The sequence below is a fragment of the Miscanthus floridulus genome, chromosome 18, assembly GCF_019320115.1.
Source record: "Miscanthus floridulus cultivar M001 chromosome 18, ASM1932011v1, whole genome shotgun sequence".
NCBI classification, from domain to species: domain Eukaryota; kingdom Viridiplantae; phylum Streptophyta; class Magnoliopsida; order Poales; family Poaceae; genus Miscanthus; species Miscanthus floridulus.
Window position 1 is genome coordinate 133,770,599 of NC_089597.1, and position 17,747 is coordinate 133,788,345.

Here is a 17,747-nt window from a genome sequence, read left to right on the forward strand (position 1 = left end):
TGTTATTGCTCAACGGTTGTATTCCCATCAATATTCTAAATTTGCAGTGTTCGCCTCTTAAGATGCAAGATACTTTGTTGTTAGCTATCTAGAAAGCACGTCGATTCCTTTTTTTTTTTGCTGATGTGAATAGATTGGCATTTCTAATAAAGCTCTAGCAACTAACCGTGAGTTTGGATTGGAGGATGACGTGGATGTGCTAGATTTCCGTAACTTGAGTGGACAAACTCGCCTCTCTTCTCTGTGTGTCTCCACCGACCAAAGACGCAAGTCGAGGGCGTCGGGTCTAGAATTTATTTGAGCCTTTTACATGTGTGCCATTATAAAAGATGGTCCTGGCCTACAGGCCACTAAAAAGTTCGAATGCTCCCTGATGTCACGACGCTAAACTTTCTTGCCTTCCATGCTATTTCGTCCACTACCTCTAACGATGTCAAATAGACAGATGAAATGATCATGTTGCCCTACAGTGGGGCCCGTTTGTCAGCCATCCAAACCTTCCTCTTTTTTCTTCTCTTCTTTGTAGCAGCGCCGCCCCTGCCGAATCGATGGCGCCCGAGAGCCCGACGCAATGCTGGGGGCATCCCCGGCCAATGCGACTAGCGCCCTGCCACCGCTACCAACGTGCGGGCGAGCTTAGCTCCGCCCCAACCGCCGTGGGCGAGCTCCGCCCAGGCGCACGGCGGCGAAGCTGCTGCCATCGCGCGACCGCTCCTGCAGCTTGACGAGGCCCTTGAGCGCCGTTCTAGAAGGTGGGCGAGCTAGACGTAGACGAGGTTGCCGTTCCTTGGCATACACCGTGGCCGCACACGACGTCGTCGTCTGGGCCTGGGCGTCATCCGCAGCCTGGGCCTTATCCATGGCGGCGGCGAGCTCCCCCTGCACGGCAAGTGTGGCCCCCACCACCTACGCAAGTGGACGCCCCTCTGTGCTCTGGAAGCCACCGCGAGCACCGGTTGAGCCCATGTCTGCCCTGCCTCGCGATGCTCGGCTATAAAAGCCAGAACGCGTCCGCCATGGCCACCCTCAGCATCTTTCAAAATTCGCCACAGAGCGAGCCTTCTCGTTTCGATTCCTTGTAGCAATGAGTGATTAAGGTTGAAAGCTAGCTCCTGGAAGCAATCTCGTCGAGAACGATCAAGGTTAGGGGCTGTATTGGCTGATCCTGCCGCCGCTGTCCGCCATGGCTGTAAAGCCAAGAACGTGCGTGGCCAGATTTTTCCATCCCTCTCTTGGTCATCGTCTTAGTATCCCTGACGTAGGAGGCGGCTCCACCGGTGAAGGCGGCGCATGGCCGCGCCAACCACGCCACCCGCGTGCATGGCTGCGCCTTGCCCCGTCGTCCTGCGTGTAGCCGCGCCCTACCCCTCCGGCCACGCCACCCGCGCGCACGACGTTTAGCGAGGCGCGGTAGGCCCCGAGGCGGCGCACAGCTGTCCTCTAGGCGCAGTGTGGCCGTCCTCCAGGACGCGGCGTGGCCGGCCCCAAGGCGCGGCGTGGCCGAACCTCAGGCGCGGCTCGCGGCCAGCTCGGGGGCGGCGTGCGGCCGTCGTCCCGCAGGGTGCGGCGCGGCTCTCGGCCGGCCCCGAGAATGGTGAGCACGCGCTCGTGGTGGCACTAGAGCACCCGACGTGAGATGCAAGCAAGGCAGGCGTCCGAGGACAGGGCTCGTGCTAGCGACTGGCGCGCGGGCAGGGGTGCGCTCAGACGGTGAGCGCCTCCGGTTCGGCTGCACGAGCGAGGGCGAGGAGACAGACATGGAGACTGACACATCCACGGCGCCATCCCCGTCCCCGTTGTCGTCCCATGCTCCTTCCGCGTCGACTGAAGTAGCGGGCGCCAGGCCTCAGCTCACGCTGCTCGTCTTAAGGAGGAAGAAGGTGTTGGAGTCGCTGACAGCTTGGCCCCACCCAGCGGAGAGAGAAAGAGGTAGAGGATGAGGTCATGAGAGAAGGGCATTTTAAACGTTTTCACTGGCTGGGTCCACGTGTCAGGGCTGGCAAATGACAAAAAACCAAACGGAAGGTGGACGGAATGGCTTAGGAGGTAAAAAAAAAAGTGTCATGACACCAGGATGCGTTTGAACTTTTCAGTGGCCTCTAAGCTTGGAGCATCTTTCATAATGGCACACAGAGAAAAAGGCTCAATTTTTTTTATTTATTTATGGTTGGATCATGCCCAATTAATAAATTTAATAAAACATATAGTTTATTACTATTGGTATGAAAATCATACAATAAATCATCATGCATGCGTCCCGTTGCAAAGCACGAGCATTTTTTCTAAAGGGGACGAGGTTTTGCCGAATATGCAGGAAAGAAAAATGCAAGCGCACATGTAATAAGATGGAACTACCATTGGAGCATATAGTTATCGTGCCGTGTATTTATTTCAAAAAAATATGATTTGAAGATGGATGTGCACGTCGTCGGATACTCGGATCCGGTAGCTGCAGGCGGTTGAACAAGGCAAGGCTCTGGATATATACTCTTACATGGAGGAGGTAGCATGCAGCAGCAGCAGATGGCCGTTGTGAGTGTGCAAAACATGTGTATGGATATGGACAACGACTTGACTTGTTGGATATATATACAAAAGAGTAGTGTCAGGTCCACGAATTTCAAATCGTACTTCTGACACCATAATATTGTTTAAATATGTCGCTTAGGTCCATAACTCATCGGAACAAAGTTTTGGCCGACGTGACGTGGACAGCGTGGTGCAAGCGCACGTGAGCCTGCGTCGTCCGCCGGAACTCGCCGACATTGTGATACCTGTCGCCCGCGTCGTCCTCCTCGACGAAGATCTTGCAGCTGCCGTAGCACGTCTCGCACGGCACGAACTGGACGTCGCTGCTGGCGGCGCACGCCTCCATGTACCAGAGCTTCCGCGAGGGCGCGCCTGAGCTCGGCCGCCTCGTGCAGGAAGTGCACGTCCTCGGCGCCGTCGAGGTACTGGCCGTCAACGAACACGCGCGGGAGCGCGGCGCCTGCAAAGCCGGGCCCGAGGAGCTCCACGAGCTCGGCCTTGAAGACGGCGCGCATGGAGACGTCGCGCTCGTCTAGACGCATTCCGTAGCTGTGCAAGATGCGGGCACGGAGACCAGCCCTGCCCTCCTCGCGCGGTTGCTCCCCGGCGAGCCCATGCCCCGGTGACTCCTCGTCCCCGCCCCAGCGCTCCCCGGTTCTGCGGCGGCCTACACCACGCCGTCGCCAGCCACCCCGGCCCTGCTCTGCTGCCGTGCTGTGCCCAGAGCCTGACTCCGCCTCTCTCTGGAGCAGACGAGCAGCCTGCAGCTTTAGCAGTGCAGTCGTGCAGAACAAGAGCAAGCCTGAAGGGGAGCTGCAGGTGACTTCAAGGTAGTAGGATGAACACAGTCCGGCTTGGGCGCGACGTCCGTCGAGCTCGCATGCGCGCGACGGGGTGGCCATGCTCCTAACCGCATTTGCCGACGGCGACGTCGTAGCGGGACACCCAGTCTAGCAGAGCGCGCTTCTCCAGCGGGCCGTGCAGCGCCTCCCACAGGCTGCCGTTGGGCATGAACTCGTACAACATCATGGCGTCCGCGTAGTTGTGCACGTACCCTGGCTGCCACAGCTTCTTCACGGCGATCACGGCGCGCGCGCGGGAGCTCTGCCCTGTACACCACCCCGGTCGCGCCCATGCCCACCACGTTCGCCTCCTTTATGCACGCCACCACGTCGGCGCTCGTGAACCCGAGCCGCTGGAGATGATGTTATCTGATGCCAAGAAGCTCTGCAGCGTCGGGATCGTGAAGAGGCTCGACGGCAGCGAGTATTGGAGGTGGTTGTGAGATAGGTCGATGAACGACAGGTCGTTGCCTGCGAGCTCGAGCCGCTGCAGCGACGGCAGCTTGCCGAACCCGATGGGGATCGTGCCGGTGAGCCGGTTGCTTTGCATGCGCACGCGCACCAGCGACGCGCACGACGCGAGCCCGGCCAGCCTAGCCTAGGGGCGCAGCCAAGCCTCGAGCGCTCCGTACCTCACATGCTTCCGCGTCCTTCCTGTCCTTCTGTTCCTGCTCCCTGGGTGTCTCGTCTTCGGCGGACGAGACAACCGCAGGCTCCGACGATGGCGGCGTGCCCTCTAGAGCCTCCCGGAATCTGGACAGTACCTCCGGGTCGAAGTCTAAGGCGACGGGCATGTCCATGTCGGCATGCATCCACTGCGGCAGCGGCGGCGCCTCCAAGGCGAACTCCTGCGGCGACTCATCGAGTGACAGACTCTTGTACGTGGCGCGCGCCGTCGGCACGTCGTCCTCAAGCCCCGCTAGGAGCTCCCACGCGTTGATCACCTCGGGCTCGTTGGGCGATGTCAGCGTCGGCGTGCAGTGCTTCAGGGGCCGCTTCGCCGCGTCGTCGCCGAGGAGCCCCGCGTCCGCGGCGTGGTCGTTGTCGCCCTTCATCATCTCCTTCACCGACAGCGTCGCGTGCCTGCACGAGCCGGAGTGACGGGCGCTGCCGGCGAGGCCGAGGGTGCTGAGCATCGACACAGCCCTCAGCCGCAGACGCTGGATGTCGACGGAGGGCAGCGAGAAGCTCCGCCGCGCATGGGCGTCGGCGCCGACCCACACCATGTCACGTAGCGCTTTGGTGGATGTCGCGCACCCCATCACCGGATCACGTCGCGACGACGCGGGCGCGCGTGCTAGCCTGCCGCCTGCGTCGTCCGTGCTCGCGTGCATATGCACGCGCGGCTCGATCAACGGCACCACAAATCCACAATGCAGTTGCAACCAAAGGATCTAGAGCTCTCGAGCCTGGATAACGGTGGCTCTCTGCTTAGGACCTCTTTGGCAGGGCTCCGGCGGCTCCGGCTCCCGCACCTGTCGGCCGCCCACGGGCCGATAGGTGCCAGGGGGAGCCAAAGCCGCGGAGCCCGAAAAATGAGTTTCTCTAGCTCCGGCGGTGTCTGTGAGAGAGGAAAGGAGGAGAGAGAAAAATGGCTCCGGTGAACAGTAGCCCCCTGTCGGTCCGTGGGCGGCCGACAGGTGAATAGGGGCGGGAGCCGGAGCCCTGCCAAACAGGTCCTTAATTGCACGCCCCAAAAGCAGGCTCACGTGCGCTTGCGCCACGCCGTTCATGTCACGTCGGCCAAAACCTTGATCCGATGAGTTATGCACCTAAGTGACATACTTAAACAACATTCGGGTGCCAGAAGTACGATTTAAGAGTTTATGGATCTAAGTGGCACCTCAAGACAAGTTGAAGTGCCTACGATGCATATTACTCTGTACAAAATAAAGCATATCAACCATGCGCGCATTATACTATTTAATATTGTTACATATAATAAGCAGCGCCTGGAAGCACGAAATGAAATACACAGTTGCATTGGCACAGCTGGTACAAGGCACGTACGCTACGCACGCAGCTTGAACAACCAGTGCACCACCATCTTGTTGTCTGAATGTGTGATGGAGAAGGAGAAGGAAGCATGTACTGGCCGGGTAGCGTGCACACCACCGGCCGGTCGGCAAATCGATCGGTCGTTCACCAACAGGACAGCGGCGGATCTCATGCATCGCCTTGCCCTGCCGCTGCGGCAGCCAGAGAGAGACCCCAGGCAAGGCCATGATCCGTTCCGATGCACCACCCACCACACCAACACCCACGGAACAATGCGAGAGAGAGCAGATCGCGATGCCCATCCCAAATGATTGGCGTTGGCCGGTTGGCCCATCCAGTCCCCATCCTGCCATCCACAGCGTCGCCGCCGACGCGCGGTTGCATGCTCTGCCCCTGCCGCAGTGCAGAGCGCTGACACACGCATGGCGTGCGTCCAACGGGAAGCATGGGTGGTGGCGTGGCGGCAGGGCAGTGGAGACTGGAGAGAGAGAGAGAGCCGAGAGATCCACCCCCCACCCCCCCGATCCAGCAGCAGGCGACCCATCGAGCTCCACGTGCTCGTTCGTGTAGCAGCCATGCACGCGTCCCCGTCCCTCGCGGATCCTGCCTCCTGCCATTGCGCCACCAACCACGCATGCCATTGCAAGCGCCACCCGCCCACCCCCACGTACGCGCCGGCGCCTCCGCTTTATATACCCCCTCTTCGTCCCCGGCCTCTCCACAACGAGCTGAGGCTGCAGAGCAAGCAAGGCATCCTCCATCAACGACCCATTCCAATGGCGCCCGCCTTCGGCCGCTCCATCTCCTTCCCGCTGAGCCCGGCGCGCTCCTCCTCCTCCTCCTCCACCACCAAGAAACAGGCGCGCCACGTGCGTTCCATCAGCCTCCCGACCTGCCGCGCGCACCCGCTGCTCGCGCACCTCCACGCCACCACCCGCGCCGTCCGCGCCTGGGCCGCCACCGCCGGCGCCGACCCCTGCACCACCACTTCCACCCCGTCCGCGGGCCTCGCCCACCTCGACAGGCTCCACGCCGCGCTAGCCGAGCTCCTCGTGCTCCCGGAGCCCCGCGCCGCGCTCGCCACCGCCACCGCCACCGCCACCGCCAGCGCCTTCTCGGACCGCCTCCTGGACGGCCTGCTCGCCCTCGCAGACGCGCACGGCGCGTTCCGGGAGACCCTCCTCGACCTCAGGCGCCACGCCGCCGAGGCCCAGGCCGCGCTCCGTCGCCGCGACGCGGCGCGCCTCGCGTCGGCTGTCCGCGCCCAGCGTAGCGCCGAGAAGGACCTCACCCGCCTCGCGTCCTCCGCGCGCGCCGCCGCCAGACTCCCTCTACTCCCCGTGGCGCCCGCGGCCACCAGCGTCGCCGAGGTCGAGGTGTCCGGGGTGCTCGCCGAGGCCCTGGCCGCCGCGGCGTCCGCGTCCGCGGCCGTGTTCGCCGCGCTCGAGGCCGTGTCGTCCGCCGCCACCGCGGCCGCCGCGTCTGCTTCCTCCAAGAAACCGGCGGCCACGGCGACGCTCATGTCTCTGGTCACCAGGAGCAGCAAGGCCACGGCCGCCTCCGACGAGGACAGGGAGCTGGCTGCGCTAGAGAAGATGGAGCGGCTTGACGAGTGCATCGCCGAGATGGAAGCCGGGAACGACAAGGTGTTCAGGAGCATCCTGCACGCTAGAGTTGCACTGCTCAACATTCGCACCCAGACATGGTGATTGTTTTCGACATCCATCAAAACACTCAAAGATGTCGTTGTTAACACAAAAATGCAAGTGTACATACAGATTATTGAACGAAAATTGTTAACACAAAAATGCAAGTGTACATACAGATTATTGAACGAAAAAAAAGCTCTAGCGCCACTCCAGTTCCCTCAAAAAAAAAAAAAAACCCCCTCTAGCTTGTTTATCTGGCTCTTGTTCAAATGCTTGCATTCCTATGAACTGTGATATGCGTACATTATATTTCATAGGACAAAATCGATCGGCACTCGTGTTCATAAGCTTAAACTCATCTCTTTGACGGACGGTGCATATACAAAATACTTTATAATCCAAAAAAAATGCTCATTTGAATTTTGAATCCATTGATCTATGGATGTGAGCGAAGGAGGGAGAACAGGCTCCATCAACGCAAATTGCTCAAGTTATTAAGATCTCTGCAATTTCACTATTCTTAAGTGAAGCCATGGCTCTGATCTGGATCTAGATCAAGTTCCTGATGACACATCACTATTGCGCGTTCGAACGAGAGACAAAACTGATGAATGCACCTATTCTATTGAACATTGCCCAAGATCCCAGAGACATTGAACTAAACAAAAGGAGGTGGCCACAGAGTCGGTCATTGGGCACGATGCACCACTACTCAGAGGTATTTTAAATTTAGGCTTTGATGAACATGATAAATTTAGGCACGATGGTCACACAGTCATATATGCATAGCTCTTGCCTCTAAGCCCCTAGATGGTTTAAAAAACTGCTAAAACATATGCATGGATCAAAATGACTTGTTTCAGCTTCTCTATCAGTGTGGTTTATATACATCTTAAGTATCAAATTTTTTTATTTGAACTTCTAATTTAGCTCCCTTTCTGTTTCTCTTATTTGACAGGATGAACATTGTACTTTTCTAGTTCAATTTGTACATTTTGTTTTACAGTTTTACCAGATAACCAACGAAACTAGTTGCCCATAGTTAATATATTTACATACTTAACATTGGTCACCTGTGATGAAACTAATGTGAAATGTTTGTATTATCATAGTATGTGGGGTAACCATATAGAGTAAAGCTCCATCACAAATAGATAAAATATATCTATTGTATTCATACAACGATGTTAAAAAGAGCCACTTAGATTCACCCAAGAGGGTCTAGAAATTCCGGTGTTAATCAGAAAAAAGAAAAGGTCCAACATTAAATATTGGATTTTAGGTTGATCTAATGGGAAAGAAAAATGTCTACATAAAGACTCCATCTCCAAGCAAAACACAATTGATAAAATAAAATTTTAAGTAAAATATTATGAAAGTTAATAGTTTGATCTCAAAATGAATTAAAAGTCCATACAAATTATTATTAGAAAGATCGAAATGAAATAGAAAATTATAGCATCATCATCAATGTCGACAAAGGAGAAATAACTAAATGGAATGTGTCTATTACAACGATCTTGGCTCAAATTTTGATGTCTTTCATGGTGATAACCAAGGAGAAGAAAACATATTCAGTCAATTGATGTTATTAAAAAATTGTAAAAAACATATACTCTTTTGATATCTTACAGGCTATTGGTCGATCGATTCCTTGTGCAAGCACATGGATGAGAATCTCGTGATGAGCAACGCAAGAGACATAGTCGGGTTTTTTTTTCTTTGTGAGAAGCTGGTCATAAGTGGAAACAAATATGGTCATAGCATGCATGGTTCACAACAATATTGTAGAGTGGTATAAATAGTAGGTCAGAGATTAGCTACTCACTGATGTTGGTGATGGTTCCACATTTTATTTTAGAATGCTTGTGCCAATGGATGTGTTTGTGTGTGGTGACAGGGCCGGCTAGCATATTCTCCGGGCAATAGTGGCTCCACTAAGCATGAGCAGTATTAGAATGATTCAGGTAATGTTTAAGGGCAAAAAAGATAGTTATGGATTGTAGGGTACAGGATGATTCAAATTTTAAAGTTACAAGAAGTCCAAAGAATTAGATTTTTCTTTACACATCTCGTCAAAGAACTAAAGGCTACTTCAACCTAGCCTCGGCAGAAATTACACAACCATGTGGTAGGAGCGGAATAAATGGGAGGAGGAGAGGTCTTTAAGACAAGAAATTGGGTGACAATAGATGTATGAAATTCATGTAGATGGATGCAGTTAGGAATAAAACATTGAGAGATGGCAATTAAATTCAAACAAACAAACAAACATTTTTTTTATCAAATATTGTTTTTAAGTAAGAAGAGCTAATGGAGTAATGGTTATACAATGAAAAAAAAACCTAGCTACCCACTATTTGCACAGCTCACTTTGTTAGCTAATTGGTACTAAAACTAAACTAGGAAACCCAACAGATAAGGATCATACGGATTGATAAGATTTCTAGACTTTGCAGTAAATAAACAAACTGGACTAGCTATTGTTTGATGGGACCTACCCATTCGTGCAATGCAAATTTGTCCTTGCTAGAATCAAATCTGTCTCTGGAAATACGGTGGTTAGCTGCCATCTTGAATTTTGCAATTGGTGATTATATTCAAATAGCTAAGATACTCTCTTATCCTCTAGTACTAAAAGATGGACCTAGAAATATGACACTAGTAGAGAACAGATCTTTGATCCTTGATTAAAATGGGCTCTAGTCCCGGAATTTTTTGCGCCCGGGACTAGAGATACCTTTAGTCCCGGTTGGTGGCTCCAACCGGGACTAAAGGTCCCTGCCCAACGGCTACTGCGCCAGACAGAGGTGGCAGGGACCATTAGTCCCGGTTGGAGCCACCAACCGAGACTAAAGGTATACTTTTACTCCCGGTTGGTGGCTCCAACCGGGAGTAAAGGTCTACTCCCAGGCCGTGGCTGCGCCCGGGGTTGGAAAGTTACCTTTAGTCCCGGTTGGAGCCACCAACCGGGACTAAAGGTCCCTCCTTTATATATTCCGGCCGTCTCCTTCTTCTCCGAGCCCGAGCTCAGCACATTTTGAAGCTCACTGTAGTAGTGTTCTTGCTTCCTCCCTCCCTCCATTGTTCCTCCATCCATTCTTCGATTCCTCCGTCGATTTCTTCGATTTTTCCGTCGATTCTTCAGTTGTAAAGGTTACCAATCTCATACTCTCATTTTTCACCATTGTCTTATCTCATTTTGTTCACTATATATATATGGTTCTTTATTGTGGTTTTTTTTATTTGTAAGCAATTTGAGCTCAAAATCACTTCAAGCTTGCATATTTACATGAAAGAAGGTTAAAGTAGCTAGTTGAACTTGCGGACCGTGTTCATCTCAGCGATAGTACTTTTTATTTTAACTTTTTATGAAATGAAAAACTTAGAAAATAGTTAAAAAATTATAGAAAATCCGTACTAGTTGAACTTGCGGACTGTGTTCAGCTCGGCGAGCATGTTCTCTGTCGAGCGGTAACGGACATCAAGGAGGAGCTTTGATTCTACGAGGGAGAGCGAAAACGGTCGTGGAAGACCGTGTTCCCTTCCTCGTAGAATCTGAGCTCTTCCTTGACCAAGTACGGTGCCGTCCGGTGGAGAAATGCTCGCCGAGATGATCACATAAGCAAGTTCAACTAGTACGGATGGTTATTTATTCACATGTCCCGATATCGTCGCAGTAGTCTGTCAATCACCGTACTTTTTATTTTAACTTTTTATGAAATGAAAAACTTAGAAAATAGTTAGAAAATTATAGAAAATCCGTACTAGTTGAACTTGCGGACCGTGTTCAGCTCGGCGAGCATGTTCTCTGTCGAGCGGTAACGGACATCAAGGAGGAGCTTTGATTCTACGAGGGAGAGCGACAACGGTCGTGGAAGATCGTGTTCCCTTCCTCGTAGAATTGGAGCTCTTCCTTGACCAAGTACGGTGCCGTCCGGTGGAGAAATGCTCACCGAGATGATCACGTAAGCAAGTTCAACTAGTACGGATGGTTATTTATTCACATGTCCTGATATCGTCGCAGTAGTCTGTCAATCACCGTACTTTTTATTTTAACTTTTTATGAAATGAAAAACTTAGAAAATAGTTAGAAAATTATAGAAAATTCGTGCTAGTTGAACTAGCGGACCGTGTTCATTTCGGCGAGCATGTTCTCTGCCGAGCGGTAACGGACGTCAAGGAGGAGCTTTGATTCTACGAGGGAGAGCGGCAACAGTCGTGGAAGACCGTGTTCCCTTCCTCGTAGAATTGGAGCTCTTCCGTGGCCAAGTACGGTGTCGTCCGGTGGAGAAATGCTCGCCGAGATGATCACGTAAGCAAGGTCAACTAGTACGGATGGTTATTTGTTCACATGTCCTGATATCGTCGCAGTAGTATATATATATAAATATAAACGATAATCGATTGTTATGTGTGTACACTCCCATTCTTCTGTTAATTTGTGGAAATATCATGTGAATTACTTACCTGCCGCAGTAAAAGACGAGAACACAATGACCATTAAAAATATCATTGTTTAGAGATATAGATAATTTTATAGTTTGTTAATTTTATTTGTTTATAAAATGAGAAATTTATAGTGTATTAAAAAATGAGTTTAGAGAGTAGATGGCAACTGCTTCCGGGTCCTCGGCCTCTCATAGGTTTCCAAAGCGACTTAGGCCGGGCCTCCCTCTCATTCCATGCGGCAAGTGTCATGATGAGACGAAGATTGTGATGGAGTACCGAGTGAAGAAGGAGAGTCCCAACAAGGATCGTATCTTGTACAAGTGTCCGGATCGCAATGTGAGTTATTTTATCGTATTTAATGATTATGGTTAGTTTATACCTATTTTCATGATGGTTGTGATTAAAGTTCTAATTTTTTGTTTTAATTTCAGTGGGATGGTAGTGGACGATGTTCAGGCTTCTACTGGGAGGAAGAGTATGTTGAACTCGTGCAAAAATATCTTGCACAACAGGCAGATACGACGGATAATGAGGCAGTGATCCAGCCGAAGAAGCCCAAAGATGTTGCATAATCGGGGGATCTGTCTGTTTTAGTTGAGATTGGTCGCGAAATCCTTGTGCTCCTGAAATGTATTTTAGCTTTAGTTCTTTTAGTGGTAGTTGGGATTGTCTACATTGTAGCGATGCTTTCATAAATTTGTACCTTTTGTGGTGGCACTCATGTTGTATAAATAATTAATTATGATCTAGGTTTTAATATGGTATTTATGTCATGTAATGCAGATGAGCCGGCATTGGATGTACAATGCTGATCGTCGCTCCCAAGAGTTTATTGACAGCGTGCATTCTTTGTTACGTGCGGCCGAGGCAAACAAACACAACGGTTTTATGTGCTGCCCATGTGCCATATGTAAGAATACGGTGGAATATCCTTGCTCAAAGACTCTTCATTCACACTTGTTCAAGTCAGGTTTTATGTCAAACTATATTTGTTGGACGAAGCACGGAGAAACCGGTGTTGTAATGGAAGAAGGTGAAGAAGAACAATGGGACGACAATGATATTATTCCCGATGGTGCATGCTTCAATGATACTGCAATGGGAGAAGCTGAAGAAGAGGTAGCCGCAGAAGATGATCCGGCTGATGATCTTTGTCAGGTCATTCGTGACGCACAAAGAGAATGTGAAAGTGAAAAGGAGAAGATCAAGTTCGATCGGATGCTAGAAGATCACAAGAAATTGTTGTACCCAACTTGTGATGCAGGGCAGAAAAAGTTGGGAACCACACTAGAATTGCTGCAATGGAAGGCAAAGAATGGTGTATCTGACAAGGGATTTAGAGAGTTACTAAACATCCAAAAGAAGATGCTTTCGAAGGACAATGAATTGCCCGCCACTACCTACGAAGCAAAATAAGTTGTCTATCCTACGGGGCTAGAAATCGAGAAGATACATGCATGTCCTAATGACTGCATCCTGTACCATGGCAAAGAGTACGAGAAATTGGATGCATGCCCGGTATGCCATGCATCGCGGTATAAGATCAGGCGAGATGACCCTGGTGATGTTGAGGGCGAACGTCCACGGAAGAAAATCCCTGCCAAGGTTATGTGGTATGCTCCTATAATACCATGCTTGAAACGTCTATTCAGAAACAAAGAACATGCAAAATTATTGCGATGGCACAAAGAAGACCGTAAGGTAGACAATATGTTGAGACACCCTGCTGATGGGTTCCAGTGGAGAGCAATCGACAGAGAATTCCCGGAGTTTGCAAATGACGCAAGAAACTTAAGGTTTGCTTTAAGTACAGATGGTATCAATCCTTTTGGAGAGCAGAACAGTAGTCATAGCACTTGGCCTGTTACTCTAAGTATCTACAACATTCCTCCTTGGTTATGCATGAAGCGGAAGTTCATTATGATGCCTGTGCTCATCCAAGGCCCGAAGCAACCTGGCAATGACATCGATGTGTACCTAAGACCACTTATTGATGAACTTCTCATTTTGTGGAATAAAGAAGGTGTACGTGTGTGGGATGAGTACAAACAGGAACACTTTGATCTGCGAGCATTGTAGTTCGTAACAATCAATGATTGACCTGCTCTAAGTAATCTTTTAGGATAGTCAAACAAGGGATATAATGCATGCACACACTGCTTTGGTGATATTAGAGGTGTATTCTTGAAAAAATGTCGAAAGGTCATGTACCTTGGCCATCGTCGATTTCTTCCTGCAAATCACCCCGTAAGAAAGAAAGGCAAGCATTTTAAAGGAAAGGCAGACCACCTGACCAAGCCTCGCAACCGAACCGGTGAGGATGTACTCGATATGGTCAATGATGTGAAAGTCGTCTTTGGAAAAGGACATGGCAGCCAACCTGTTCCAAACGACGCTAATGGTCACACACCCATGTGGAAGAAGAAGTCCATATTTTGGGACCTACCCTATTGGCAAGTCCTAGAGGTCCGTAGCTCGATCGACGTGATGCACCTGACGAAGAATCTTTGTGTGAACCTGCTAGGCTTCATGGGTGTGTATGGAAAGCCTAAGGACACATTTGAAGCACGGCAGGACCTGCGTTGTTTGAGAGAAAGAGACAACCTGCATCCAGAGAAGACAGATGATGGACGCCATTACTTACGTCTTGCCAGCTACACTCTAAGCAAAGAGGAGAAGGAAATCATGTTTGAATGCTTAAACAACATCAAGGTACCATCTGGATTCTCCTCGAATATAAAGGGTATTATAAATGTGCCAGAGAAGAAATTCTATAACTTAAAGTCCCATGACTGTGACGTTCTCATAACGCAATTACTTCCAGTTGCATTAAGAGGAATTCTACCTCCAAATGTACGTCTAGCCACCGTGAAGCTATGTGCATTCCTCAATGCAATTTCTCAGAAGGCAATTGATCCAACTGATCTAGCTAAACTACAGAATGATGTGGTTCAATGTCTCGTCAGCTTTGAGTTGGTGTTCCCTCCTTCCTTCTTTGATATCATGACACACCTCCTAGTTCACCTAGTCAAGGAGATTTTCATTCTCGGTCCTGTGTTCCTACACAACATGTTCCCCTTAGAGAGATTCATGGGAGTCCTGAAGAAATATGTTCACAACCGTGCTCGCCCAGAAGGAAGCATCGCCAAGGGCTATGGAACAGAAGAGGTCATTGAGTTCTATGTTGACTTTATTCCCGACCTTGACTCGATTGGTGTTCCTGAATCGAGACATGAGGGGAGACTAAGCGGAAAGGGGACACTAGGGAGGAAAACATATATTGGTACGGATGATGATTATTTCAATAAAGCGCACTACACAATTCTACAGAACTCCTCTTTGGTAGATCCGTATATTGAGACACACAAGGATCTCTTACGATCCGAGTTTCTAGAGAAGACTGAAGCTTGGATTACGCGTAAGCACATGGAAACTTTCGGCGGTTGGTTACGAAAAAAATGTCAAGGTGATGAGAGCATCCATGAGCAACTGTATTTATTGGCTATGCAACCATCATGGCATATCGTCACATACAAAGGGTACGAGATAAATGGGAACATATTCTACACAGTAGCCCAAGATAAAAGGAGTACCAACCAAAACAGTGGTGTCCGCATAGATGCCATAGACCCGAATGGGAATAAGCAGACATATTATGGACGCATAGATGAAATATGGGAACTAGAATATGCATCTACTTTGAAGATACCATTGTTCAAGTGCCAATGGGTCAAGGTGATCGGAGGCGGGATAACAGTAGACAACGAGTATGGAATGACAACAGTAGACCTTAGTAATATTGGGTACAAAGACGAACCATTCGTCCTTACCAAGGATGTGAATCAGGTGTTCTATGTCAATGATATGTCTACCAAACCAAAAAGAGGGAAAAACGATAATAACTCAACCAAAGAGCCAAAGCGCCACATAGTTCTTTCAGGGAAAAGAGTCATCGTGGGAATTGAGGACAAGTCGGACATGTCAGAAGATTATGAAAAGGATGACCGAATTCCGCCATTCAAAGTGAACAAAGACCCTAGCATCTTGGTAAATGATGATGACACTCCATGGTTACGATGCGATCATAACCAAGGGACATACGTAAAGAAGAAGTTCACTGCTGTGCCCACTTGATGATATAGTGATTTAATGTAGTGTGTGTTTGAGATATTATGTAATAATTGTGAATTCATATGTTTATTATGTCATGTTTCAAATTAAATCAATGTTTGATTTGGTGGGATTTCTCTCTCAAAAAGGTAAATTAGGATATTGAGTGATGAAAAATTAAAATATTAACGTTAAAATGATGTGAAAACAAATTTCCTGTCCAAAACCAATAGTTTTAATAATTTTAATTAAACACTACATTTTTGCATTAACGAAATAATAAATATTAGTTACATTATGTTTTATAATTGTAACAAAAATAAAAAAGTTAGGTTATAGATTTTTCCTATGTGCAATAAAGAAAAAGAAAATCCATATTTTTAACAAAATAATTTTATGCCTTTTATTTAATTTACTATGTATTTAACAAAAACTATTGCATTTCTATTGTATTTAACAAGACTATTGCTTAAAACACGCGGGAAACAAAACTGCAGCCCACCTTTACTCCCGGGTTGGAAGCCCACCCGGGAGTAAAGGTGGCCTGCAGTTTCGTGGCCCGCCAAAAAAACCTTTACTCCCGATGCTTATTACCAACCAGGAGTAAAGGTCCTTTACTCCTGGTGCGTGTTACCAACCAGGAGTAAAGGTATACCTTTACTCCTGATTGGTAACACGCACCGGTACCTTTACTCCCGGTGGGGGGATGGCACCGGGAGTAAAGGGATATGGCATATATATACAAGTGTCATCTTCTTCCTTGCGTTCTTCGCCGATTCCTCTCCCCCTACGTCCACGCCACTCGACCCGCCACACCGAGGACGCCGCACCGCCACCCCGCCTGACGTCGGTCGTCGCCACCGCCTCGCGCGCGTCCGCGGTCCCCACGCCACCCCACGTGCCGATGACCTCGCGGCGCTAGCTGCTGCCCGGTCGCCCTGGCCAGACGCAAGGCGCACGCCACACCGCCGGTACTCTTGGCCAGTCGCGCGCGCGCGGCCACACCGCGCCGGTACCCTCGCCCCGGCCAGACACGCTGCCACACCGCCGGCCGGTACCCTCGCCCCGGCCAGACGCGCGGCCACACCGCCGGCTGCCCGAGGTACGCTAGCTATGCTTGCTCCGATCCTACCGTCGATCTCCATACATGAAACACTATGTACATATGTTTTAGGCAACGATCATGGTAACCGTACGTACATGTTGTTCACGTTTTCTTTTATTCCTACGTGCATGTTTGATATAGTAGCGAAACATTGTTGGTTGTCACTTGCATACGTACGTACGTCAACAAATGTGTGTATCGATCACAAACCCAAACGTATACCTAGCTAATTTTCATGGCACGTCGCACACGACGTTTAGACAGGCATTATTCTCTGTCGCGCTAACTATTATAAGAAAGAAAGCGCCAAAGGAACAGATCAAAAAAAATTCCAGTGTATACGCGCCATCTATAAGCGCCATGCGTTTCTATGTATAAGCGCCATGCGTTTCTATGTATACGGCGGAGCACCGCCGCCCTCGTTCGCCCTAGGGTTTATACGGCGGAGCACCGCCGCCCTCGTTCGCCCTAGGGTTTAGGGTTATGCCGCCCTCGTTCGATCATTTTTTGTGGGTGAAGGTTGGTTTGCAGGTGGTTGTGGATGATATAGCTGAGTCTGAAGGATATAGCTCAGTCTATGAAGAGTGTGCTTGAAGTGGTTTTGTTGTAAATTTGGCGTGTTGTTGTGAACCTCTTCGAGGGTTCCAATCATTGTAAACATTATTTGGAGCTGTTTACTTGACGAGTCAGGATGCAGTGCGATTTTGTTGTCACTTTGGTTTGCAGCAACGCCCCCTTTTCTTTTAGGCGATGCTCATCGTTTATTGTTCTCAGAAACTTGACGCGCAACGATGCCCCCTTTCTTTCAGGCGAGGCTTGCTATTTTCCGTTTAATAAAACCTAATGCATAGCGACGCCCCCCTTTTGTTTCAGGCGGGATCGCCGCCAAAACCTACTCGCTTCCTGATTCTTCTTATCATACAAACCAACCTTCACCCGTCAAAACCTACTTGTTTAGGGTTTAGGGTTTATACGGCGGAAGATTTTACGCATGTAAGCAAAGATTTGACGTACTATATATTGGTTTTGTTTTTTGAAGCTAGATGGCCGACCCGAGAAACA

General features: G+C 49.7%; 1 protein-coding gene and 1 pseudogene across 1 annotated transcript; one reads left to right on the plus strand and one right to left on the minus strand.

Annotated features, from left to right (window-relative positions):
* Positions 1-2,677: 2,677 nt before the first annotated feature.
* LOC136524735 (uncharacterized protein At3g28850-like) lies at positions 2,678-4,633 on the minus strand (annotated as a pseudogene).
* Positions 4,634-6,114: 1,481 nt separating this feature from the next.
* On the plus strand, positions 6,115-7,211 carry LOC136523561 (uncharacterized). The gene has a single exon (XM_066517203.1). It carries the CDS (start codon positions 6,146-6,148, stop codon positions 7,076-7,078), a length of 933 nt encoding a protein of 310 aa, XP_066373300.1. The 5' UTR covers positions 6,115-6,145; the 3' UTR covers positions 7,079-7,211.
* The last annotated feature ends 10,536 nt before the right edge of the window (positions 7,212-17,747 follow it).